The 27,535-nt window shown below is 42.2% G+C and overlaps 2 protein-coding genes and 1 long non-coding RNA gene across 12 annotated transcripts in view; all 3 read right to left on the bottom strand.

Annotated features, from left to right (window-relative positions):
• The window catches only part of acad9 (acyl-CoA dehydrogenase family, member 9), a 28,712-nt gene extending 28,056 nt beyond the window's left edge, over positions 1-656 (bottom strand). The window contains exon 1 of the mRNA XM_031280111.1: positions 643-656. The gene's annotated coding sequence lies outside the window, so the exon portion shown is untranslated. The remainder of the gene's footprint in view (positions 1-642) is intronic.
• A 132-nt stretch (positions 657-788) lies between these two features.
• On the bottom strand, positions 789-2,616 carry LOC118495298. Its single transcript, XR_004897664.1, has 2 exons — positions 2,120-2,616; positions 789-2,080 (listed from the first exon to the last, which is right to left on the bottom strand). It is a non-coding gene; the product is annotated as an uncharacterized LOC118495298 (long non-coding RNA).
• Positions 2,617-2,690: 74 nt separating this feature from the next.
• The window catches only part of iqsec1b (IQ motif and Sec7 domain ArfGEF 1b), a 232,514-nt gene continuing 207,669 nt past the window's right edge, over positions 2,691-27,535 (bottom strand). For 6 of the 10 annotated variants that reach the window (XM_036002367.1, XM_036002368.1, XM_031280062.1 and 3 more), the window contains 12 exons: positions 25,245-26,503; positions 22,780-22,941; positions 21,162-21,284; positions 17,258-17,424; positions 16,653-16,792; positions 15,553-15,582; positions 14,919-15,044; positions 14,721-14,820; positions 12,179-12,340; positions 11,479-11,655; positions 7,493-7,542; positions 3,241-3,780 (listed from right to left, as the gene is read on the bottom strand). In XM_036002367.1, coding sequence (XP_035858260.1) covers positions 3,241-3,780; positions 7,493-7,542; positions 11,479-11,655; positions 12,179-12,340; positions 14,721-14,820; positions 14,919-15,044; positions 15,553-15,582; positions 16,653-16,792; positions 17,258-17,424; positions 21,162-21,284; positions 22,780-22,941; positions 25,245-26,503 — 3,036 coding nt within the window. Of the gene's footprint in view, positions 3,781-7,492; positions 7,543-11,478; positions 11,656-12,178; positions 12,341-14,720; positions 14,821-14,918; positions 15,045-15,552; positions 15,583-16,652; positions 16,793-17,257; positions 17,425-21,161; positions 21,285-22,779; positions 22,942-25,244; positions 26,504-27,535 lie in introns of all 10 variants that reach the window. The other 4 variants (XM_031280054.2, XM_036002372.1, XM_036002371.1 and 1 more) reach the window with 2 other exon arrangements.

Genomic DNA, 27,535 nt, shown 5'->3' with positions numbered 1-27,535 from the left:
CCTTCACGGTTGTAGCTAGAAGGGATACAGCCCACCAAGAGCCTGGGTCTGTCCGAGGTATTTGCCTAATGGAAGTTTTTCCTCGCCATTGTCGCACCAAATGCTTGCTTGTGGAAAATTGTTGGGTCTCTGTAAATTATAGAGTGTAGTCTAGACCTACTATATGTATAGTGTCTTGAGATAACTCCTGTTATGATTTGATACTATATTAAAACTGAATTGAATTCTGACACCCTCCTGGTGTGGTATGGCGCATGGCGGAGGACGGAACAAAACCAGAACGCAGCCGGAAAGCAGCAAAGACGCGGCCAGTGGAAAATCGGGGTAAGTAGTGTACTGCTGTTAAAACATTTAGAAATAAATGTAATTTTTAACATGGTATTGAATCGGTACTCGGTATCGGCCGATACACAAGTTCAGGTATCGGAATCGGTAAGGAAATGGTATTGAACATCTCTAATAATAATATAATTGTAATACTTTCACCCAGGAAACGCGTGTCCGTTCCTCGGGAGTGTTTTAATCTCTGGGTGTTACTGCCACCTACTGTGGGATCAGTGGACCAGCAAATGGAACACCAGCCTAGGGGATTTGTTTTAGAACATGGCAACCCAAAAGCTGTTCTTATGTATGGCTTATTACTGATGTGTTACATACCCTTTATGAAGGGTACTTTATTGGAGAGGAGTAGTAAGATAACTTTGAAGATTTTGAGAAGTATTTAAGATCTACTGGATATCACTTGTAACAGTAATGTGTGAGCCATTGACAGAGACAGATGATAAGTATGAAGATAAAAGAGTTCCATTCATTATACTCATAGCTGTCTGTCCATTTTCACTCTAATTTCCAGATGACAGAGTACATCTTTCGTCATGCCTGCTCTACCTTTCCCCTCACAGCTGTGATAACACCCAGCTTGAACTACTGTTGTACACTAAAGATCCAGCAAGCTACTGTATGTGGATCGGGAAAACGATACAGGTTTGGTTATCCTCTGGAGTGACACAATTACATAGTTGACTTCCGTTGGCTGTAATTGAAGAAGTCAAAACTATTCTACCATTCATGTTTAACAACTGTCAACTGTAACACTGATATAGTTTGGGAATACACAATAGTTAGAAAATAGCCTCGAAATACATTGTTACATGCAATTATTTTCTTTGACATTCTTTATCAGTGTGGAAGATCCAGTCCTTCCAAATCCACGTGGATACTCGCACTTCATTGAAACATTGAGGGAGAAATGACAAAAATGTTTTGGGGAAAAAAGACAACACTAACAAAAAAGGATCAATCAAAAGATTGAAATCGCTCTTAGACAAAAAAAAAAAAAAGTGAATTGCACACAAGTTGAAAAAAAAAAATCCATCTCATAGTCTTTAAGCAGTTACAGACTTACTTCTGCCGTTGATATTAACTAAGAAGAACAAGTGCTGTGTCTTTCTATCACTTTCAACAGAAAATATGCTCCAGTATACCAGCCCCCCCTTGCCTCCGCTTTGCACACACACCACAGATACTGTGCACAGGACGGCTGGGAGCTACAACCAGCCATCCCATAATATGTCAGAAAAAATGATTGATATAAAACTGCCATTTGTGGTGAGTGAAGCATAAGAGTGCTATCACCTTCACAGAATGATAATTATTGATTTCTGTACTGTGGCGTCCGTGTGGCTCCGAGGAAAAGTCAGATCGAGGGAGTGAACAGCGCTGCACGACACGCTTTGCTGCTCAAGAGACGCACAATGAAACCAAAGATGGACCAGGCACACTCAGCCAGCTGAGAGCTTTCACATGGGGACACTTAAACAGTCATGTTGCTGTTTCCCTGCTACACAGTTTGCACAGACTCCTTCAGTTTCCATGAAAAAACACTAAAAACCTCCTCCTCCTCCGGCAGAACGGACTTGAAGAATCCTACAAGGTTGCGGTACGACATATAGAGCATTTCATATTGTTTATTGGACTCTAAAAAAATAGTTACGAAAATAAAATGATGGCAGACAAGCAGCCAGTACTGAAGGGCGGGCTTTCAGATGAATGTGTTTGCTCAGCAGAGCGCTGTGGCTGCCTTTTTCCAGAGCTGGAGAGACGACTCCGAACCAAAGACGAGTGCAGTGGATGAGACTGTGTGCAGGCCGGTTTGCAAGTCTGCACCGGCCTTCAACAATCTGAACAGAGTTCTAACTCAAAGGCAACCATATACAGCAGTATTCCAGCTTACTGAATTGCCTAAATAATAAAAGCTTTGATTGGTTTCTTAACAGTGAAACTACGCCACCTATGTGCCATAATACTGAGAGTTTGAATTGTTTTGTAATAATAATAGTTATAATAATAACAGTTGATATTATTATTTTACAAAGTACTATGCACAATATACATATAGCAATTGACTAAATCAGTAAATGCTTCGATAATTGGCACATTTATCACTGCTAAGAGAGATATCACAGTGCACTGTGAGCTACGGCTACATTAAATACTCATACAGCTACTGTACTGCTGAGGATCACCAGTCTGTCTGTCTGTCTGTTTGTCTGTTTGCCTGGGTGTTTGTCTGTCTGTCTGCCTGCCTGTGTGTCTGTCTGTCTGTCTGTCTGTCTGCCTACTGTGTGTCTGTCTGTCTGTCTGTCTGTCTTTCTGTCTGCCTACCTGTGTGTCTGTCTGTCTTTCTGTCTGCCTACCTGTGTGTCTGCCTGCTTGGGTGTCTGTCTGTCTGTCTGCCTGCCTGTGTCTGTCTGTCTGTCTGCCTACCTGTGTGTCTGCCTGCCTGTGTGTCTGTCTGTCTGCCTACCTGTGTGTCTGTGTCTGCTTGTCTGTCTGTCTGTCTGTCTGTCAAGCCAGCCTCACGCTAGATAAAATCACTTTGTAGACATTAAAGTCAAGATTACTATTTACTTCTTCTGTAAAATACTAGTAAGTAGGATATTTGATCATGTTCCTTTAATTTACTAAGGAGAAAAACAGTAGTTGTGGTCTTTGTGCATGCTCTTGCGTTGTTGTCTCTTGCTCTTGAAGCAAGCAGACATGAAAGGAAATGTGTTTATATTGAATAAACTGCCCCCTGTGATGAACGTAAAAAAAAACAATGACGAGGGAGGCAACGGGATCTCGCCTGGCTTCACATCCCGAGACCAACGATTGGGCAGTGCGACCGTCTCTTCAGCCGAGAGCCACGGAGTAAAATCAAAGTTCAGTCAGAGAGCCCAGAAAGCCCCCCGTGCACCTTCAGACCACCGTACTGATGCCGCTGTGCTTGGGCTTGGTGCTGCTGGGGGCCTGGGAGGGTGCTGGTGGCGGGCCATGGTGATGGGCGGCGTGAGCGGGATGAGGGGAGTGTGCCGAGTGGCTCCCGTGGCCGTGCTGTGTGTGAGGGTGAGGCGGGTAGGCCGGCTGCTGGCCATGAGAAGGGGGCGGGTGGTACTGGTGTGGAGGGTGCTGCAAGTGGGCCGGCGGGTGGTAGTGGTGGTGGTGATGGTAAGGCGGAGGGTTCTGGGTCAAGGGGCAGAACTGGGGGTGGTGCATGGAGGCCGACGTGTCTGTCTCCGCCCGGGCCGTGTGGTGCAGGTTGGCAGGGTGAGGGGTGTGGGAGATGAGGGTGGGGTGCAGGGTCTGCGTTGTGGGGCTGGGGGACTTCACCCGCCTGGTGCCAAACAAAGATCCGAGCAGTGAAGAGGAGTTGGGCAGGGACTGGCCGCTGTGGCGGGACGGGCAGTCTCGGCTGGAGGGGGGTCTCCGCCGCATGTGAGGACTGCTAATGATGGACCCCTGCAAGAGAGAGGACGGTCAGGTCACAACACAGACACAGTGGAGTCTCGCTGTCCCGCTGGGAAACAGCAGAGAAAAGTGAAGGTATACTTGCTGCAGATTCAAATTTCACCATTTACTGTTTTTAAGCATATATCATAGTCAAAATCAATAGCTCATGTCGATAAAGTTTTGATTTAAAATCAAAATTGTGACCCCTAAACCAAAAGACACAATTGCGGAAAGAAAAACACATCAGCCCACTCGTTTGGGTTTCTGCAGTGTGCACAGGCTTGTTGAATTTATCACACAGCAGCACCAACTGCATGACCAGCTACAGCTGATCTCATATCTTACACGACTGCATGTGTTGCCCTGTGGAAAAGCTTCTCCATTTCCTTTTCTGGTCCACTGCCTTTGTTTGTCTATCCATGTTAACATCTCACGGTCGGCTCTCTCTAAATGATTTGGAGGCTCAGCTTGCTGAGCTTGTCAGAGCCTGCAGTATCTGCATCGTCATGAGCAGACAAACTGCGTCTAAGTCTTCAGACTCGCTCTCTGACTGCTGATGCTGTTCCTGTCAGTTTTATCTGGATTCCAAGGTTACAGTACCCTCTTTCATTTTCATGTACCCCCACTGTGGAGACTTTACATAGAACAATCTGAAGCTGCAGCCTGTATACAGTACACACATTTGTATGCAGTACCGTTTTCAACTGTCAAGTTTGGGTTTACCAAGAGTGCACTATTGAGTTAAAGGGTTACTTCAGGGTTTTTCAACCTGGACCCTATTTTCCTGTTTTTGTGTCTAAGTGAGTGATGGGAACAACAATCTTTGAAACTGGTCCAGTATTAAGCAAGACAGCAGCGAAACAAGCTACTGTTGCAACGCAATTGCGCACCTTCAATTTACGTCCACTACAAGTGCTTGTTTTACCAATGACAGGCTAAGATTATTATTTTAAGTGTCTGGTAACATTACGGAAAGGAACCCTACAGAGGTCAACCTTTTTGTTAAAGAGCAAGATTCCTTTTTTTTTTTTTTTTTTACATTAAACATCCCCAAAATCGCCAAACCCACCAGACTCCATTTAAATAAACTGTAATTTTATCATCATAAAAAGCCGTCTTGGTTCTTTTTTTAAATTGAGTCTGGTGTGTTTGGCAATGGCAATTTTGGAGCTGTTGTTATGTAATGTTAAACAAAAAGGTTTTTATTCTTTAACAAAAATGTCTATCTCTGTAGGGATCCTTTCCATAATGTTGTCAGACACTTAGACTAATAATCTGAGCCTGTCAATGGCAAAAACAGCACTTCTAGTAGGTGGAAATTTGCAGTTGTTCACATTAGTCACTTAGACACCAATGCATGGGAAAATAGGGTCCAGGTTAAAAAAAAAAAAAAAAAAATTACCCTTTACCGATAAGAGTTAATGTGTTTTCGAGATGTGTTTTCTAAATTCCCATTTAGAAAGACAAAAAAGGACACAGTAACAGAATAACAAGATATACAATCAAAATAAAGGTTTATGTTAAAGAAATGAAGCAAATCCTTCAGAGCCATGCATAACATGCAAACAATTAAAATGCAAGGTTCTTTTATTGTCATTCTACAACACAGGGTTGCACGATGAAATGCAAGTTGTAGTCCCTTTGAGGAGGATGAGTTGAAGAGTCTCACAGCCTAAGGAAAGAAGCTGCTCTGTAGTCTGGTGGTCCGACAGCAGATACTTCTCGTTTGCCAGACGGCAGCAGGGTGAGTCGGCTATTGCTGGGGTGGGTGGGTATTGTCTTTCAGCATCCTCACCAACTGATATCACCGATGACTTAGTTATCCAAAAGATCCAGAGTGTTGAGTTATGATGTGCTCATGTGTTTTCATTAATTGTTTCTTAATGTATCAGAGCAGCCTAACCCTTGCGATGACTTGTTGGACTATCGGACTGCTTGGACAGTGGAACGACACCGTGCTTATAGGCTTTAAATTGGATACTCTGCCGTGCATGGTACCTGGATTTTCTTATACATGGTAATCTTTTTTTTTTAAATGACCACTTGAGAGTAAATCTTTTAATACATAGGCCTACTGTATATTTAATCAGTGGTTCCCAACCATTTGGTCCTTTTGAGGTACCTCCACAGCTCTGTCAGATGAACTCACTTACCCCTTCATCAGTTTACTGTATAATGTATGTTCCAAATGTATGACACTATTTATCATATAATAGATATTTTCATACAATTGAACTGCCAATATTAAGGTTGGTTTGGCCAGCAATCGTACTACTAGCTTCTACTACTCAGAGTGAAGCTGAATGTTTGACCATTTATCCACCAAGGTTACTTTTAGCTAACTATTTCAACCATTTATCCACTAACGTTAGGCTACTTTTAGCTAATTATTTCAACTATTTATCCCCTAACATTAGGCTACTTTTAGCTAACTATTTCAACCATTTATCCACTAACATTAGGCTACTTTAAGCTAATTATTTCAACCATTTATCCACTAACGTTACCTTTAGCTAACTATTTCAACCATTATCCACTAACGTTAGGCTACTTTTAGCTAATTATTTCAACCATTTATCCCCTAACATTAGGCTACTTTTAGCTAACTATTTCAACCATTTATCCACTAACATTAGGCTACTTTAAGCTAATTATTTCAACCATTTATCCACTAACGTTACTTTTAGCTAAATATTTCAACCATTTATCCCCTAACATTAGGCTAATTTAAGCTAACTATTTCAACCATTTATCCTGCATGTATACAGTAAACAGGGCCACACAGAATCTGCAGATTTCTTATAAAGTTTTCAGCCGTGATCCATACTGAAAATCTGCGGAATTTAGCGGACTGTTTTTCTGCTTGTGGTGGAGATGTGTTAATCTAACAGCTAGCTTAATCAAAGTGTTCTTTGGGCTGAGTGCCCCAGACTTTGTGTAGAGTTTTGAGAGATGGACTTTTTGGTTTTGGTCTTTTAATGGGAATTGTTGATTATAAGAAAACCATATAATAATAATGACAGCTTTATCCTTAAAGGTCCTGTTCTGGCAAAAGATCTAGATTAAAACTAGCACTGAAGAACTTAAAAATATAGACTTATGTGAAATAACAATTAAATTAAACATCACAGCTAGCCACTTTAAAATGGTCCTGATGACAGAGATTGTCTGGTATGAGAGAGTTTATAGTAACTGTTTAACATCTGTGCCTCCATGTTTGGATTCTTTCACTGCAGTACATTGCTGGCTATAGTGTGACAATAAAAAAAAGGAAATGGGACAAACTTCTTGTCAAGGGGTCAGGGGTCAGTGAAAGAAAGTCGTGCAAGTCTGTCACTTCAAACTGTGTGAGCATGCAGTAGCTGGAGATGACAAAGCACAGGTTCACAAAATTAAAAAAAAAATGGCTAAAACTCTAACCAACTACACATGAGGATGATTCAAAGGGAAGAGTCTAACGTCAACAACGAGAGCAGAGCATTATTAGTTGTGTCATGCTGTGTACATCAAGGGTTAACAACATGTGTCAGCCACAGTGGATCATTTCTGTTCAGCCCATTGCATGCACAGTGACCAAGGTGCTCACAACAAAAACACCACCAACAACAGTAAAAAAACAACAACTCAAACTACAAAGAAACAAAAAACAGAGACTTGTATGTTCCGAACGAACAACATAAAGTCAGAGGACAGCTCACAGCATCAGTTGCGTCCTACTTACTTCAATATTGCTGTCTAGTGATCCTGCACTGCTGCGTCTCCCACGCTTGCCTGCCCAGAACATGTAACATGACAGATTAGACACGCCTGGTTAACACGTGAAGGTGCACATATCCCGTCTGTCTAGTACGGAGGGGAAGGGACGCTAGCACCCTATAGGGCGAGCATAGTGGCACATGACTAGCTAGCAGCAGATTGTCAGTATGGCAGAGGGAGGCGAATAAGGACTAAAGGAAAAGGGAAGAAGCAAGACAGCGCTACAACTCCACAACAAGCGTAGCTTCTGGGATCACTCAATCTTGATGATTTCTTTACATGTCTACACAGCAACTGTAGGCACAGCTGGCAGGAGTCCACTCATCAGGAAAAGACTTTCAATCTGGCTGCATTAAAGGGATACTCCAGCAATTTAGCATTTCACATCCATTAAAGCAGGGGTCTTCAACGTTTTTTTAAGCCAAGGACCCCTTAACTTGCAAGAGAGACAGAGCAGGGACCCCCTACTACATAATGTATAAAATTAAGTTGCATATTAAAGTGGGCCTACAATAACGTTTAGTGCATAGAATACTAAGCAATTAAAATAAATGTTGGTATGATTTTTTAAATCATGTCTTTATGTTGCACAGTGAATCCTTAGGATGAACTGTATCTGTGGATGACTACCTTAGTGACTACCTTACCTATAGGCCAGTAAGCCTATCATCAGTGGGGATTTATATTTGCTAATAATTTGTTGGATTCATGTTAAGTTTAATTTTTTTTTTTTAAACTTTCAAAAGTTAGACAGTGTGCGGGACGCACCTGTCACAAGTTATTGATGTGTGAAGTATTTTTCTGTAATGAAACTATATATATATATATATATATATATATATATATAATAAAAATTAACAATAATTTAGTGGCCCCCCTGCAGTAACTCTATGGACCCCCTAGGGGCCCGGACCCCCTGTTGAAGATCTCTGCATTAAAGGGTAACTTAGTTTTTATTCAACCTGGACCCTATTTTCCTGTTTTTGTGTCTAAGTGAGTGATGGGAACAACAATCTTTGAAACTGGTCCAGTATTAAGCAAGACGAAACAAGCCGCAAAGTAACATTATTGGGCAATTTTGCACCATCAATTCATCAATCACCGTCCACTAAAAGTTCAGTGTCTGTGTCTAAGTGTCTGACAACATTATGGAGGATCCCTACAGAGAAAGACCTTTTTTGGTAGCCAGCATGTACTATATTTTCTTCATTCATTGAAGCCTCTATGTTTACAGGCTTGTGGTGATGTGCAATGTGCTCTAGGTGCCAAAAAAATCTGTTTGGTACTGCCAATTTCTTTTGTTTTGTCATGGTTCATGTGTGCAATACACATTACACTTTGTGAGAAAAAAATCGTGGCAGAGAATCGTGATGTCAATTCTAAGCTAAAACATCCTGATTCATATTTTTCCCCGAATCGTGCAGGCCTACTGAGTACAGTAGTGCCGCCCATTACAGGTAAACTGACTTTGTGTACACCTGTCTGCAAACCCCTTTAAGGGTCGAGAAAGCTGTATTAATATGAGTCACTTTAAACAAAAATGAACCTCAAATCTTGTAAATGTATTACTGAGTGATGCACAAACAGCTCATAAAGGAATTATAGGCCTGGTTGGGCTCTTTAAAGACCGCCACTAAAATGTATTGTGTCTCTTTACTAGTCTGAACCCTGCGCTGACATCACTGAGTGTGTTTGTGCACAGCTGCTCTGCAGTGTAGAGGCGACTCTCTACATCCTGCCTGATTCAACCTCCCAACATTAATTCCTCTTACCGCTAAGACGCTCAAATTGATCATAGTGACCTACATAGTGCTGTCTCCTCCCCCGCCGGTGGTGCAGTGTTATTAGTAAATTACACCTGGGCCCATTAGCAAACACCCATCTCTGTCTGCTTGCGTCACCGGCTTCATAGTTCAGAGGTAAGGCTGCACAATTAATCAAATATTTATCTCGATCACGGTTTTGGCTTCCCACAATTAAAGCTACAGTTGATAACTTTTATAACAAATAACTTCTTGTCATATCTGCTCACACAGATATGATCAACGCCGAGAAGTCTCGGTGTCAATGACGGCTCGTTAACTGCCAAACTAGGCAACGCCCAAATATGAATCAAGATCCTGTTACTGCATTGCCTGCATTACATTTCTCTTCTCAAATGTTTTCAGAAATGTATTTTAGTGAACTGTTTAGCTAAAAATGAGAAAGCTTGCTTGCTTGTCGGTCGGCGGTGCTTGGATTTTGCTCGACTTTTTTCATGCAGTGGAAACTTGCAAATATCAGTAGCACCAAGAGGAGGCTAGCCTCGTGAGAGCGTCCTGATCTCGCGAACTCCAGTTTTCCACTCGCAGATCAGTCTGGCATCTTGAGATAGAGAAAATTTGGAGCCGTTCGCCAAACGACCGACCAATCAGCGTTGGTTTTGAGGCGGGTTTAGGTGTGACGCAACGAGAAGAGACTGTTCAGTCTAAACAACGTGGCGGCTTCCACAGATGAGATGAGCGTAGCTATCGCGCAAGTTTTATCCGAATTAGAAAGTATTCCTTCATTGAAAGAAGATCAAAAAACGGCACTGGGGATTTTTCTCGGAGGAAAAGATGTTTTTGCTCTTCTCCCGACTGGTTTCAGCAAGAGTTTGATATATCGTTGATCTGATTGGTTGATTTGGCCCGTCTATCACCAACATAGGTGGTGATAGACAGATGGTTTATCCAATCAGCTAACCAGTATTTTCGCCCCTTCCCAAAAGTTCTCCAACGGAAAGTTCCCAGATGGATATGCCGAGTAAATGCGAAGCGATCCATCTGGTGGAGTCAGGTTAAGAGGAGGCAGAGGAACATGCTTTTTTCAAATCTGTCTCATGTACTACTTTAAGAATATGACAGTTTCAATACGACAAAAAGTTTTTTTTATAAACGTAACCTAATGAATTAATGCATGAACATAATGTTTAAAATGTGCTCTCCGCTTGGCTCATAGAAAACGCTGCATATCAAATCAAGCGCTTCCTAAACTCACAGCCAGCCACCAGGGGGCGATCAAGATGTTTTGGCTTCACGTTTTGGGAGCCGTTATGCTGCTGAAGAAACAAATATCAAATGTCTGGAGCAGAAGGCAAAGGGTACAATTTTATTTCTATTTTGCTTCTTGGAGATGCACTGAATTCAGGTGAAGAAGCTTATTTTAGTCTTATTTTGATGCAAAGATTTGTACATTGGGAGGAATTAAGCACAATGTGAAAGCAGCGCTCTGTTGATTTTATTTTGGGTATTTTAAGTTTTGGTACAATTTTATTTATATTTTCCTTCTATGAAATGTGAATAAGAATCTTATTTTGATGCAAAGACTTGTACATTGGCAGAAATTTAGCACAACATGGAAGTGAAAGTGCAATAAAAAAAAAAAATTGTTCCTAAAATCAATGAATAATCAGGATAAATAACTGTGATCTCAATATTGATCAAAAAAATAATTTTGGCCGGGTGCCTGGGTGGATCGCCTGGTAGAGCATGCGCCCGTGTGCAGAGGCTTAGTCCTCGCCGCAGCGGCCGCGGGTTCGGTTCCGACCTGCGGCCCTTTGCTGCTTGTCATTCCCCTTCTGTCTCCCCTTTCATGTCTAACATGTCCTATCAAATAAAAGGCCTGAAAATGCCTCAAAAAACAATATAAAAATATATAATAATAATAATTTTGGCCATAATCGTGCAGCTCTATTCAGAGGATGTGTTCCCTATAAGACACTCTGCATTGGCAGGTCCGTTGCCGTGGCTACCACCCAAATCAAAACAGGAACAGGAACTCAGCTTCTTCCAAAGTTTCCAAATCAATTTACATCCAAAAAGAAGTGAATAGTATCATGCCAGCATTCAGCTTGAGTACACACTCTACTTTGTCTAGTAGAGGGGGTGGGATGTGAGCTATTGTATTACCATGGCAACCCCTGACTTTTACCTGCATCTGAGAGGTCACGTAAGGAGCTGCTGAGGGCGCTCCTCTTCAAACCTTCGCCGATGGCGTAGCTGTCGTCGAGGCTCCCTCGGCTCAGGTTGCCGTTGCCCGTGTCCTTCTTCAACCCTGAACTCTGGGACATGCTGGGCCTCACCACCCCCTTCTGCTTCTCTAGCTCAGCTGTGCGGGAGACACACACACAACATTAACAGTAATCCAGACTTCCCTCTTTTGTAATGTTATATTTGAATTGACGTTAGACTAGTGGTTCCAAAACTGAGGGGCGCACCCAGAGTTATAAAAGTAGGGTGCGGCGATGCTAAATATAAATATATAATGCATGGTTCTGCTGCACTGCTAGCAAAGCATGGACAGCTTTGTGAAAGGACTGCCAGGTAAACATAAAGCAGACAATGAAGCTTCAGCAAAAGCCATAACTACCAAACAAAGACGGAAAGAAGAAAATACATAGCGGTGACCACAATTGGATCTTAGGAGCCTGATCTGACTGCCAATTGTCGTCTCATTGACTGTCCCTTCACGTAGAAACAGCTGATTGTGGGACTTGAATATATTTTCATTTACAAAATAGAGGGGCCCTGCAGAGAAAGTTTGGGAACCACTGCGTTAGATTACAGTCTGGTTAAAGGATGGATAGTTGTTGAGCACAAATATCTAGAAAAAATGTAAAACTTTTGCTCACATTCTATTCTGTACTTCTCCATCTCTTGGACTTCAGCAATCGATTCTCGCAAATCGTCAGTGAACTTTTTGCGGTCCTGAGGATTGGGTGCGTTGAAGTTGATGAGGACTTTGATGTCAGCTCCAGGAACGGCTGAGGTCAGACGGACTCCATTGGGATAATCTAAAGAGTGATGATATCCACACTTTAACCCGAGTCCACACAAAATAGACAGACCACCAAGGGCAGTCTACAGAAATTAGAGTTGTTTCAATAACAGACAACTGCTGCTATTAAGGTAGCCATCAGTATGCTTCAAACTAAATGATTTTTCGACCACTGTCTGAAACCTCCACCCTCCACACCTTTCTGACATCAGAATGTGGGTTTGACCATAGACCGTAAAATAAGGACGTAGTCTCCGTGATGTCACCCATAGGTTTCTGAAGAAAAAATGAAGGTTAAAAGTGGGCAACTCCTGGTGGCTCCGGCTGTCGCCATCTTGGCAGTGTCTGATGTCAGCTAATCCAAACATGGACAAAGAGGTGGAGCGTGGTGGAGCTGAGGCAGGCTGATTGAAGGCTACAGTCTGGGCTCGCCTAGTCTGGATCAACGGAAGTACATTTCCAGGATACAGCCTGACATGTCAGGCTTTGGCCCTCTACTTCCACTCTCTGGGCCCTATCTTGCACCCAGCGCAGCGCAAAGCCCGACACAAGTGTCTTTGCTAGTTTAAGACCGACCCAGTTGTCAATTTCCTGTCCAGCGCCCACGTCGTTTAAATAGCAAATGCACCTGCGCCCATTTGTGGCCCATGGGCGTGCTGGTCTTACAGGGAGGTGTGTTCAGGCGCATTATGGGCGTATTGCTATCTTGAGGCAGCGGGAAGTGATCGCGCTATTGACCAACAAAAACCTGGTCTAAAGTCAATAACGCAGCATTTCATTGTTATTTTAACGCACAAATTTTATCGCACACTATGCTTTTTACACACACAGGGACGCACAGCAGCACAAACATGCAAAAGATTACAAATAAAAATATTACGGTGCAAATCTGCCATCATAATAGCAATGCTCCAAGGTCCAAACGCGCCTGGCTTTTAAAGGGAATGGGAGATGATCTTTGATTGGTTGATTGCATGTTACGCCCAAAACACACCTCTGATTAATGAAGACACTAAGTACAACCCTTTAGAACCATGCGCCTGGCGCACGGACCCTTTTTTCCGCCATCAAACTAGCAAAAGTGGATTTGGACACGCCCTAAACACACCTGTGCCAGGCGCTTCACGCCGTGCGTTTAGATCGTTAAAATAGGACCCAAAGTCTTTTTAGGCCAGAGGGCATCACGTGACGGCATGTTTTGAGACAGATTGGTGGGACTGCTGTGGACGTACACACGGTGATACACTGGTAAGAGCAATAAGGTTTAACCATGTATCCAGCCAATTTAAATAGCTCACATTACTGTATTGTGTGAACTGTTAACTTAATTTAATATTGTACGTAGCGTTTTCTTTTGCGGGGTGCAAATGTTCCACCAACACAAGTTCCTTCCTGAGACTATTTTGCAGAGCCATCGTCGCTGCATCCGGAGTTTTCTCTCCTATCCCAGAATGTATCTGTGGTGTAGCCAGACCTTATTTCACAGTGCTGTGGAGATAGGTCTGGCAATGTGAGACTAGGGCTCACCTCCTGCGACGGCACCCACCTGGTAATTATGCACAACTTTAAGCCTGAATAAAATTTAAACAGGTGAGTTATAAAAAATGTTAATCCCCCCTACAATTGTCATTAAGGCTTTAAAGACCAAAACCATTTTTTGTTCCAGACAGTAAACATGTTTATTTCTGCTGTAAAGTTGGGGGTCTATGGGGATTGACTCACTTTTGGAGCCAGCCTCAAGTGGCCATTCGATTAGTCTCGCTTTGCTAGACCTTCCTCCACAGCGCTGCGGAAGAGGGTCTGGTTAGTCCACACAGCATTCTGGGATGGGAGAAAAACGTGCTCTGGTTTATTGGCATTTCTTTAAACCAATCACAATTGTCATGGCGCCGGACGGTGCCGCTGCAAAATAGTCTCAGGAAGGAACTTGTTTTGGTGGAATGTGTACGTTCAAAAGTAGTTTTAGTCGTGCAACAGAAAACTCAGATTGGACAGATAGTCTAGCTAGCTGTCTGGATTTACCCTGCAGAGATCTGAGGAGCAGTTAACCATAGTCCTCAGAAATCCACCAGAGGTTAGAACGCCAACACAAAGAAAGAGGAAGGGGACGGACATCCGGCCGAAAAAAGAGACATCCGGCAGAATTTCTGGCGGCACCTGGAAATGGAACGTCGTGGATATACACTACCATTCCATGAACTGTTGGCATTTCCACATTGGCTTCATTTTTCAGCAATGGAGGTTGCCGCTTGGTTTTCACCCTGCCCTGGAGTGTGGCCATTCTCTAACAGCCATAAACATTTTTGCTTTTAGAAGTGTTTGCGTGTAATCTAATTTGTTTGAAGCATACTGACACATTTAGAAAGAGTTTACACAAAAGTCTTCATGGCACTTACACTGATTCTCAAAGAGCAGCACTTGCATGCCATAAAGTGAGAAGGACTGCCGAAAGCTGTACGTCACAGAGTTCTTCTTCTTTTGGAAAATTTTAGTAACCTATAAAAAAAAAATGGCATAATATACTGTGGTTTAGACTCTTTTAGTGAATGCTCAACTGTGTTCTCAATGTGCTGGAACAATAATGTCTGCCCTACCACTAGCAGGTCATTGAAGAGGAAGATCTCCCTTTGGTGCAGCCCCAACTTTTGTGGTTTGTTGGGGTCGGGCACTTCAAAAAGTCTGCAATAACAGACCAGTCTCCGGTGGGGTAAGGATAGTACCTGCACACACAATACAGCATCATTACTGAGTATAAAAAATAAATATAACTTTACACGTTCCACAATTAGGGCTGCTACTAACGATTATTTTCATTGTCGATTAATCTGTCGATTATTTTCTCGATTAATCGATTAGTTGTTGGGTCTATAAAATGTGGATCAGTGTTTCCCAAATCCCAAGACAATGTCCTCAAATGTCTTGTTTTGTCCACAACTCAAAGATATTCAGTTTACTGTCACAGAGGAGAGAAGAAACTAGAAAATGTTCACATTTAAGAAGCTGGAATCAAAGAATTTTGACTTAATTTTCATAAAAAATTACTCAAACCGAATAATCGATTATCAAAATAGTTGGCAATTAATTTAATAGTTGACAACTAATCGATTAATCCATTCATCTTTGCAGCTCTATCCACAATGTTTGCCTCTCTCCCATAAAGTCTCTGAGTATTTTACAAATGTTTCCACTCAACCCTAAGATGTAGATGACAGAAAGAGTAATACTTACACAGCCCAGACCGTGGTGTAACGAGCCAATCTATGGAGTGAGAAATATATTCAAGTCAGGTCATTTTACAGGGATCAGTGAACACATACGGGAACTTTTACAGTCACGATACATCAAGGAAAAGAAATTCCACGTGTAATGTTCAACAAGAGAAATGGGCCACATTTAAAATCAGAAAAACTAGTTTTTATGGATCACAGAACAAACATCTATGTGTTCCTCACAATCCATCTTTTGATACTGTATGTGTTCCCAATGTGCGTCAACATGATGTTCATGACACAGTCAAGGTCTCTTGGACTTCTGCTGATTTGTGTCACCAAAGTGGAGTTTGATGAAAAAAAGGCATCAATGGCCCGAAAATAAGGGTTAGGGTTTCAAGTAAACACCTTCAAGATCATATAGTGTGAGGCTGTTTGTCTCGTTTATTATTATGGAGCCTGTCAGACGGCAATTTTCTTGGCTGGCTCTTAGGGCAAAAGACATATTGCAGTCATTCAGCATGAAGGTCTCCGGCCTTGAAGAATCAATATGTCACACGGTGAAAAAAGGTGGTTCAAGTAAAGAATGCTCTTTTCATTTATTTTTGTTTTTATAGGATGTAGGCCATAAATAATAATAATAATACTAATAATGATGCTCCTGTTTGATAGATATATTTTGACATCTACACATAACAGTTAATTTCTCACCTAAAACATTCCCAAAAGTGAATTTAATAATGACATAGCAGACATAAGTTGTAAAAAAAAGAAATATTGGTAGTTGTCCGTTTGAGTTTGCCTGTGCTTCGGCTTGAATGCTGAAATGAATGCTGGGAATCCTGGGGCTGCGAAGGATACAACAGTTGGTCCCTTCGGATTCTGTAAAAGGAGGCCGCATTTGTGGACCGCATTTGAAGGAGCCTTAAAAAAAGTTTTGAAGAGAATTTGGATCGTGCAACAAGGCAGGCCTGCTTGGTTCTTTCGGGGAATGTTTGTAAAGATTTACAAAGAATATGTTATGCATGCTCCTGTTAGATTCAGCTCTTGAATGGAAGGTAAGATAAAAGCGGTCACACTTTTTGCGCAGCAGCCCTGAGGGCAAACCTCAAGACTCACCGGCTTTTTCCCAACAATGAGTTTTTCCACTTTCTGAACCTGGGACACGTGGTCTTCATTAGTCTTGAGCTCTCGCTTGCGAATCCGCTCATATATGCCCACCAGCATCTCTCGGGGGATGTCTTCCCCATCATCCACTCCTGTGAGAGGATGAGAGGAAAAGAGAGAGAGAGACAGAGAGAAAGAGAGAAAGAGAAGGATTAATGATTAATTCAGAGATTTATGAGAGTTGATAAACCCCTGACTTTACTTACATACTGCTGCGTTGCACATATTTCCCACAGTACACACAGAAATGTCCTTCAGAGCTCTCCGAAGACAAACATTTCTTCTCCACTCAATACTGTACTTTAATTACTGACACTCCAATAGGCAGAGAAATGAGTTAGCCATGCCACAAAGCCCCTGCTAATACCCTCAAAATCTCGAGGGCAACTAAAAAGTGATTTGCCTCGACAGCAAAGCTTTCTTCCTCTGCCAAAAAATAAATACCTCATTGACACGGTCATTAATCAAGGCAAAAGACATGCACAAAACTCAATTTGAGTTGAATATTTATCCCTGGAGCTGCACAGTAGCAGTGCAGGAAGGGAGGACAAAAGTACCTCGAAGGTTCTTAACAAAGTCCTCCAGCTTCATCTTCCGTTCGGGTTTGACGTTGGGGCTGTACATGTCTGTGTTGAGGAGGATGATGGCAAAGGCCAGGATGAAGATGGTGTCGGGGTTCCTGAACTGTCGCACCACACCGGGGTTGCAGATGCAGTAGCGTTGGCTGCAAAGAGGACATTGGAAACAGAAATGTACTTGACTTTTTTTTTGTATTTTGATTTACAACAAAACATTCAACACGGTCTCACGAGAGTTCGTGAAACGGTCACGTTATTTTGATTTATTGATTCGTGTACAGGTCAAGATTTTCGAACGTGACCATTTCACGAACTGCCATGATACTAGGCTGCTCTGGGGGACGCAACAACGGGGAAATGAAACGCCACATGCCGGCCACAACAACGGGACGGTTGTGGTTAGGAAAAGAGAACGGGGAATGGAACCGTCACATGCAGGAGACGCCGACAACAACGGGACGGTTGTGGTTAGGAAGAGAATAACGGTAAAGGAACTGCAACATCCCCAGTCTCCTGGGTGAAAGTCCTGTATTGTTTGACCCATCCACCCCCCCAACCAACCTCCCTGCGTGGATTTTCGCCTTATCAATACTACTCGCTACCGTAATCGTTCTGTGATCACGAAATATGCTTCCCGTTGAAATACATTACTTTAAAATTCAATTTCACAAACTGCCGTGAGACTGGGCTGAAACATAACTTACTGGAACAGCTTAAATGGATAGTAGTTGATAGCAGGGCTGCACGATATGAGGAAAATATGCGATAACGTTGTTGCATATCCTGATAACAATATATTACTTGCGATAAATAAACAGATATCAAAGTGTTCTCAGTTCTGCATTTCTGTTTTCAGTATTCTGCTAAAAATAAACAAATTGCTTGATGAATTTAAAACAAATGAAAGGAAATAATTACCAACATTCTTTTATTGAACAAATTGAACATTAAATTGAACATGCAGCTGCACTAAATAAAGAATGTTACATTTGAAAGTGCAGTTTTCTACTGATACTTTCTTTCAACTAACACAAATAATCTTTGAGTGTCTTTCGCGATGTGTTTATTGCGGCAGTTGATATGGCGATGGCGATAAAAAAAAGCTATATTGTGCAGCCCTAGTTGATAGATAACTCTATTTTCGCACACATCTCTTGTTTCTAAAGTCGTCTTCCAGTCAACAGCACACCACAAACATGTCTAGAGCTGCAAAGAGTAATTGATTAATCGATTAGTTGCCAATTTTTTAATTAACGTCAACTATTTTGATAATCGATTCATCTGTTTAAGTCATTTTTTATGACATAAAAAGTTAAAATTCTCTGATTCCAGCTTTCTAAATGTGAATATTTTCTAGTTTCTTCACTCCTCCGTGACAGTAAACTGAAAATCTTTGAGTTGTGGACAAAACAAGACATTTGAGGACGTCATCTTGGACTTTGGGAAACACTGATCGACATCATTTCACCATTTATGACATTTCATAGACTGGGTAAACCCAGCCCTATCTGCCGGGGAACTGCTTCCGTTACAAATTTGCAGGAACCAATCACAAACTGGCTTATCCACCTGGCGCGCTATTGGCGGGTTTACCACGATGACGATAGAGAAGCGACCAAGCAGCTTCTTGTTTACATTCAACATGACGGCCACCGAAGAGCAGCAACCAGTTGATGCCGCTGTCGCTGCTACATCACCCGGATCGTTGGTCTGATTGGTTGAAGGACTATCCAATTGCGTACAGAGTCATTTCAACTATGCCCGTTGATCACGCCTCTTGTGCAGTAGAAAATACAGAGCAGACTCCCCAGACTAATGTTCAATCTTAAAAGATTCAGCTTGGTCTGGTGATAGCCTGACTAGACATTTCAGAGACCAAACAACTAATCGAGTAATCCAGATCCAAATCATCGACAAAGAAAATATATTTTTTTTAACTATGCACTAATATTATAGTATCAAGTATATTGTTTATACTGTATTACACACAATGAGGAGAACTTAAACTTCAGTTGGACCAGAACACAGTACTAACGTCAGATCTGGCTGAACCTGAGAGACAGTTCTTTCCTTCAAGGCAAAATAAATCAGTGACCTCCCTGTTAGTTCCACTCATGGGCAGGAATATCAATATTGATATTGATATTGATTTCTCCATCATCTGAGCTGTGGTCACACACACATTTAAATAATGCTTCATAGCCTCAAGTCAAAAGAACACCGCTGAAGACTGTCAATACAGCCTGCAGCCACCAGACAGGCCGTTGAACAGCTTTCTGAGTCACCATAAAGTGAGTCCATGATCGTATCTGTGGGCTGCAGGCGAGCGCCCGATGATCATTTATCGTTATCTCCCCGATGTAACAGTGCCTGCGTGTTTACTGAGGCCGAAATGTCCTCACTCAGTGCTCAAAGCCAATTCTCTGGGGTCATGAGAGCACCTTTCTACCAGAGGTTTGGAGAAAATAAACGAGTTACAAACAACATCCATCAGCAGTCCTGAGGGAGGTTATCCTCAACTTTTTGAACTACATAATTTCCTCAAAATTATTTTCTGCAGTGATCTGGTCGAACAAAGTCTGGGTTTAAAATGGCTTTGCACTGCAGCGCTGATGCTCTTAAGGACTTATTACAGCAACGTTCGTGTTTTTGTTACATTGTATTCGATTGATCCGGTTAGTTTTGGTTTCACACTGTAGTTTTGCAAGCGCACTAAAGAACTATACATGAAATAGTTTCACATTGCGAGACCTTCCTCCACAGCGCTGCGGAGGAAGGTCTGACTAGTACACACAGCATTCTGGGATGGGAGAGGAACGTCCTTTGGTTTATCGGCATTTCTTTAAACCAATCCCAATCGTCATGGGCGGCGCTGGAAGTGGAAGGTCGTGGATATAGACTATAAATGACATCCTGTAGTCATCACCTACGTGAGCCGCGTCTCCCGATACTTGTAATTGATTGGTTTGTAGACAGGCTTCCCCGTCCTGTCGTATCCTCTCTCTGGAGAGTTTTTGTGATTTTTTTCCATCCGTCTGCTGCTCTCCCCGTGCTACCACGGCTCTTTTTGTTTTGTTACACTGTAGAGAAGCAAGACACTGCAACTTTACTTGGGTTTTGAGGAGCTGGAGCATTTATTTAGAGACAAACTGAAACCTACACTCTACATTTACTCCCACTTAACAAGTAAACTGCTAATTTATTTTCTGCGCTGATAGCCGACAGCTGTCAGCGCATCAACCGTCCCTCTGTCTCACTACATACACACTAATCACTGAGCGGTTCCGTCAAGGAGCTACGTTTCTCTTATAACATGACAGCCTGCCAAAAAAGGCTTTTCCACTAGAAACGAACCGGACCATGGTTCAGTTTAATCCGAACCAGGACCACATCTTTTGGTCGGACCAGCGGGGAGGTTTCACACCTGTAATTTTGGTTTGGATCAAACTGAAAAGTCTGACAGTCTGGACCAAACGAGGTAGGTGTGAAAGCCACCTTATGCCCTAGAGTGTTAAAGACGGTGACATTTTGGTGTCACCTCTGTTTAAGAGGGTCAGGTGTTTAGACTTGTCACATGGTGCAAAGCTCACGAGTCCCACAGAATAGTTTCAGTGCGCTACACAGACTCGACAAAGGCGCCTCCGCTGAAAAAACAAGTCGCCTCCAAAGCGCTCCCCACTGGGTGTCTTCAGAAGAGCACCTGGCATTTTTTAGCTGGAAAAATAAATGCCTTGGTGGACACGCAGCCTTTTTAAAGTAACATTAGCAATTGTCCGACCAATGAGAATTTGGTCGTACATCGAGCACATCGACCAACCGACCTGGAGACGTGGTGAGCCTACACTGGTTTGGGAGATTAAATGTCATGTGTTGTGTTTCTCACCTGTAGGCCTCTATCAGCCGCTCAACCTTCTGTGCTTCTCCCTGCACTCTGATGTGTGCCTGGAATTTCCTCAGCGCTTCGTCCAGCTCCATACTCGAGAAGTCCATTTCATCCACCACACAGCTAGTGAAAAAACACACAATTAGTGGTAAGCGGTAAGATCAGTTTAGATACACAATATATACACAAACAAAAAATACACAATCTTTTAAATTGAATAACTTGATTGCTCAAGAGAGATGCATGGAATTCAGTAATGTATAACTGTCTTTAATTTGACATATTTGACATATTACCTTGTTAGTTAGTTAGCAAACAGTTTCCTATTTACCCCACCAGTAGACAGAAAGCAACATTACCATTTATTTGGAGACCTGTTTCTGGCAACCAGGGGCGTAGCACAAAATTCTGGGCCCTGTAGAAAGGTATTTTCTATGGGCCCCTCCCCGCATCCACAGCTATTCATTCTAGCATCTTTTTGGGCCCTCCTCACATGAGGGCCCTGGGTACTCAGTCCCCTTCCCCCCCCCCAGTCCGACGCCCCTGACCAGATGAATGTAAGTCCCATATTCACTCTTGTAGCTCTGTTTGGTGCCCTTTAGTTGCTAAATGCTCCATTTGTTTCACTTACTTTGTCTGTCTGTGGTTTGGTATTAGAAGAACCAAAACCGCAACAGCAAGTAAAACCAAACCCGACAAACTGAAAGATGCTAAAAAGCTCCATAGAGCTAAGGTCAACTGCAGAGCCAGGTGATAATTCTTTGTGGGTTTGTCGCTACAAACAACCCTTTCAAATTACATTTACTCCCATATTTTATTTGTTTGGGCATTGGAAATTAGCAATAGCTATAAATGCTGTGATGATGGACATTGGAGATTTGTTGCACAAATGTCTATGTCATAGCATCTGTCCCTATTCAAATAAACATTGATTAGTGCAGTTTAAATGCAGGACTTTTACCTGCAATGGAGCATTTTTCCACTGTGATATTGACCCTTTAACTTGAATAAAGGACCTGAGAACTTTTTTCTATGCTTTCTATATCTCTTGCACATCAGGATTAATTGACATTTTCTCAATGAGCCCTTTAGATATGCCTGTCAAATTGACACTCACGGGCCTTTGTTGGTCTTATCCTCCACTGAATCTCAGAGGGGTCTGATAGTACTTCAAGTGTGTTTCAGATAAGTCTGTCCAGTCTTAAGCACAAAATAGAGGTGCTGTTTGAGAATCACTACCACAAAATAAGACGTGCCTTTACTGTTTAAGGGCTGAAGGATATAAAAGGAGTGCGTTTGTTTATCTGAGCATCACAGCAATTTCCTGAGTGGATTCTATTTCTGTTTATTTCCTGAATGAAACTTGAGTCATTATGCAGTACTCAGAAACTCAAAATACTGTTTGAATGAGTGCAGATTGCAAGCTGGCAACCCTATTTGCAACCAAATGATTTATATTTATGTTCCTGGGAGGAAGATAGAATAAAATTCTGTGCACCGGCATAGTTGGCAAGCCAAGTCAAAAGCTTGTTTTGGAGAATTTCCGGGGTTGAGACAAAATGATCCATCTGCACGTAAAAATGCGTCAAAAAGAGGACATTAGTTGCTGCAAACTCACTCAAGGACATCTCGGTTGAACTGTTTCTGTCTGTTACCCAGGAACTCGCCAATCATCTGCCTACTCAAGCCTTTCCTCTGGAGCAGGAAGTGGGCCACACCCACCGGAGTGTCTGGAACAAAGTTTCGCTCTATCAGATACTGGATGCCTTTTTCTGGTTTCCTGGAGACATAGGAGAGGGTAGAGAGAGACAGAGATACAAAATGGGAAGGAGTGAGTACACAATGCAAATCTGTGATTATCCCACTGCTTCAGCTCCTGGCCAAATGTGTGTCAGTCAGATGAGGGACAGGATTTAGGGAGAAAGGGAGGGAGGGGGTGGAAGCAGATGAGGGCTGGGAGTGGGTAGGACGGAGCTACTTTATCTCTGCGGTGTTGATCACAAATGATTAAAAGGAACTTAATGGCCGGCTCTGTAAGAAACGAAATCCACAATCATCTGTGATTAAATGGAATTGCACAGGCTCAGATGAATCACTCCTCGTAAAGTGAAGCAGAATGAGTCCCGGGCTAGTTTGCACCTTACGTACAACAGACAGATAGTCGTGTTTCAATCAACATAACTGCACATTTTACGTGCATAAGAATTTTATGTTGGGTTCTAAAACAAAACACATTCCCTAAATCATAAGTAATGGTCCGGATCGATAACACTTTATAATAACCATCACTAATAAATGGTAAATTCAGAGTTAAGTAAAAATAGTTATTTTACTGTTAAAGGTCCCATGGCATGAAAATTTCACTTTATGAGTTTTTTTAACATTAATATGAGTTCCCCCAGCCTGCCTATGGTCCCCCAGTGGCTAGAAATGGTGATAGGTGTAAACAGAGCCCTGGGTATCCTGCTCTGCCTTTGAGAAAATGAAAGCTCAGATGGGCCAATCAGGAATCTTCCCTTTATGATGTCATAAGGGGAAAGGTTACCTCCCCTTTCTCTGCTTTGCCCGCCCAGAGAATTTGGCCCACCCATGAGAGAGAGAGAGAGATCATGGCTTGAAAACAAGCAAAGTGGTAGTTGGTCAAGGCCACACACCCCTCCACCTTGCCCCCCCCCCTCTCTCCTCCTCAATAGCATTTAAAGCTACAGACACAGAAATGGCACATCCTAAGGAAAGCTCATTGTGGGACTGGCTCTAGTGGCTGTAATTCTGCACCAAGGCTGAATTTTGGGAAAGAGACTTCAGATACAGTATTAGGGGACCACTAAGGTCTATATAAAAGAGACTTCAGATACAGTATTAGGGGACCACTAAGGTCTATATAAAAGAGCCTTCAGATACAGTATTAGGGGACCACTAAGGTCTATATAAAGAGACTTCAGATACAGTATTAGGAGACCACTAAGGTCTATATAAAAGAGACTTCAGATACAGTATTAGGGGACCACTAAGGCCTATATAAAAGAGACTTCAGATACAGTATTAGGGGACCACTAAGGTCTATATAAAGAGACTTCAGATACAGTATTAGGAGACCACTAAGGTCTATATAAAAGAGACTTCAGATACAGTATTAGGGGACCACTAAGGTCTATATAAAAGAGACTTCAGATACAGTATTAGGGGACCACTAAGGTCTATATAAAGAGACTTCAGATACAGTATTAGGAGACCACTAAGGTCTATATAAAAGAGACTTCAGATACAGTATTAGGGGACCACTAAGGTCTATATAAAAGAGACTTCAGATACAGTATTAGGGGACCACTAAGGCCTATATAAAAGAGACTTCAGATACAGTATTAGGGGACCACTAAGGCCTATATAAAAGAGACTTCAGATACAGTATTAGGGGACCACTAAGGTCTATATAAAAGCATCCAAAAAGCAGCATGTCATGGGACCTTTAACAAACAATGAAATTATGATTTAATTATGTTTACTAATTATTAGTAATGTTATAATTTATGTTATTTTATTATTAGTTTAGTGTAATATCAAAAAATAGTTTTGTTTTGTAAACCATCTATAATGATTAATAAGTGGTTTATAAAGCATCAAGTTACATTATTTGGCCCCATTAAATCTTTTTTGGGTGATCTACAAAAGAGATGATTATTTGATTATTTGTACACTGATAATAACTATCTAAATAATGTTTATAGATGCTTTATTAACCATTAACAAGGTATTATTTATTAGATGCAACTTTACAATAGCCATCCAAATAATGTTTATTGACGGTTAAGAAACAATTTCTTAATCATTAACAAATACTTAATATTAGAATGTTAGGTTAAAATAAATTATAGCATAACTACTAATTAGTTAATATTATTAAATATAATTTTGTTGTTAGTTAACAGAAATTTTACTGTTAGTCTGGTTGCTATTAACTTTTTAACTAACACATTTATTAGCGATGGTTATAATAAAGTGTTACACAAACGACGTGTCAGATTGTGTCTGGCTCTGTGTGAGCAGTTTGTTAATGAAATGTCTTGTGTAGTGGAATGTACATACTTGTTGAAGAGGTTTAGGCCAATGCGATAGTGCCTCTTGCGGATGATGTCATTACTGAACGCAGGTGAGTCCCAGCTGTTGCGAGTCTCTTTGTGGTACGTCTGCTTGCTGAGTGTCTGCTCCCTCAGGCTGTCCCTGGACGAGGACTCCGAGCTGCAGTTGATGGTGTCGTTGGAGTTGGATGTGCTGTTGATGCTGTCGTTGTCGCCGTCGGAGAAGTCAGACTCTGACTTGCTCTGCCGGTTCGCGGTGCCATTGATGGCTAAATGGGCCTCCAGTTGCCGCGGCCGATGGCGGGTGGCGTCCTCTTCTCTCGAAGGCCCTCGTGGCGGCAGGCTGTGGCTGATGTTTTTGGGGCTGCTCTGCTGCTTGCTGAGGCTACGGTCGTAGGCGTTCTGCCTCTTCAAAGAACTGCGGTCAGAACGATCACTCAGCTCCACCGAGCTGTCGCTCGGAGGCTCAATGGTCAGTAAGGGTAGGTGGTCTACCCGCAAGCGCTGCTCTTGGCACTCCAGAGATGGTGTACTGCGGCAGCTGGTGTCCGTGTCCCCTTTCTCATCCTTATGAGCCAGTGACCAGTAGTCCTGGGAAGAGTTGAGGGAACGCTGACGCAAGTCGGATTCTGTGCTGGAAGGTCGGTCCACAGACTGAGACAGGGGCAGTGGCGGGGACAGTTCCTCTTCATCGATGTAAAGGGTGACATCGCTGTAAGACGCCGTCATCTCATCCAGTTTGCGGTGTTCTGAAGTGGGGTGGGAGGGTTTCACCTGGCAGCTGACCTCCCTGTCCATATCCTGGTGGCCTCTCCCTGGCTCCGACTGGCTGTCGTCACCATGCAGACTGCGACAGTTCAGAGCGTCGTCTATGGACTCAGCTAGAGATTTGACCTGCCTTGAGAAGGCGTCTTCTAGTTCTGTGATAGCGTCTGTGAAGTCGCTCTGTGTCGTAGGGGTCTTGGCCTGTACCATCTCCCCCCCGTGCTCTGACTGCACCAGTGCACCAATCTTGGTGCCATCATCTGTTAGCGAGACCTGCTTTCCCTCGAAGTAGGAGCTGTGGACTTTTTCAGGTCCTTCAAAGGAAAACTGCATTCTCATATTGGATAGGACGATCCGTCTAGACATACGGTTCTCAGACATAGAACTTCTAAGACGCTCAAAGTTCTTGTTCATCTGGTACTGGCGGAAGGCTGTCTGGATGGTGCGGGCTGCATGCCGGGTTATGAACCGCCCACCATATTTACGCTCTAGCATCTCCACCTGCAGGTAGAGAAAGAAAGTTGGTGTCATAAATGCATCTGAGAAACACCTGGGACTAGCCTACATCAGTGGTTCCCAACCTGTGGTCCGGGCCCCCCTCAAGGGGGCTGCAGTTGATATAGTACAAAGTACAGAACTTTGGTAATGTGATAAAGATAAAGAAAAAAGCTAGTTAATGGACCCTGATTTAAGAATATTTTGTCAAGCCTGTAGACACAAAAATAGATTTTACCAAAGTTTGGTCTATCACTTAAAATAACTCTTCATCTAGAGACTTTACTTTATAAAAGCTGTTTTCACCTGGCTACAAAAGTAAGAATTTAACCTTTGGAAACACACATTAGACAGAATGACAACTGGTTTTGCTGTCTTATCTGCTTTTGCCATGCCTTAGAAAACTAAAAAAGAGTGTTGATGGCATTTAAAAATGGCTGCAATTTAGGGTTTATTAGACCCCGGGGAAGATTAATAATGTTGAATTGTGATGGGAACCCAGTTTGACCAATAAACTGGTAATGGCCCGAATAATGATGAAGAATTGCTCTGGAAGAACAATCAAAAACAAGATTTACAGGAAAAATATAATGATAGTTGGGGACTGTGGTGCTGTTGGACATAAAAAAGACCACAAATTAAGATGTATTAAAGATGTACTAGAAAAGATTCAAGTATTAGAGTACTAAAATATAAATGTATTAATAGTGGGTGTAGTGTTTAAATATCATTCATTTAAGAAAGGATGAAAATGACCATACCTGAAAGGAATCAGTCAGGTGTATATTACATAGTGTACACTAAACTATGACTGAGAAATAGACCATTAAACTACAGTTATATACCTATCAACAGGACGGTATGCAGGGCTGTTTTACATCAGCCCCCTATCTCAGCCCTGTTTAAGCAGCATTTACGCCTTATATTTACGTTTCTATTGGCGCCGACCTCTAGTGGCCGTAGTAATAATGACAGGAGCAAAGCAGGAAGTATGACGAAGTATGAGAGTACCAAATTTATATTTACAGGTATACACGT

The sequence above is a fragment of the Sander lucioperca genome, chromosome 6 (genome assembly GCF_008315115.2).
Source record: "Sander lucioperca isolate FBNREF2018 chromosome 6, SLUC_FBN_1.2, whole genome shotgun sequence".
Classification (NCBI taxonomy): Eukaryota; Metazoa; Chordata; class Actinopteri; order Perciformes; family Percidae; genus Sander; species Sander lucioperca.
The sequence above is the reverse complement of the archived record's forward strand: the minus strand, read 5'-3'. Positions and strand labels throughout refer to the sequence as shown.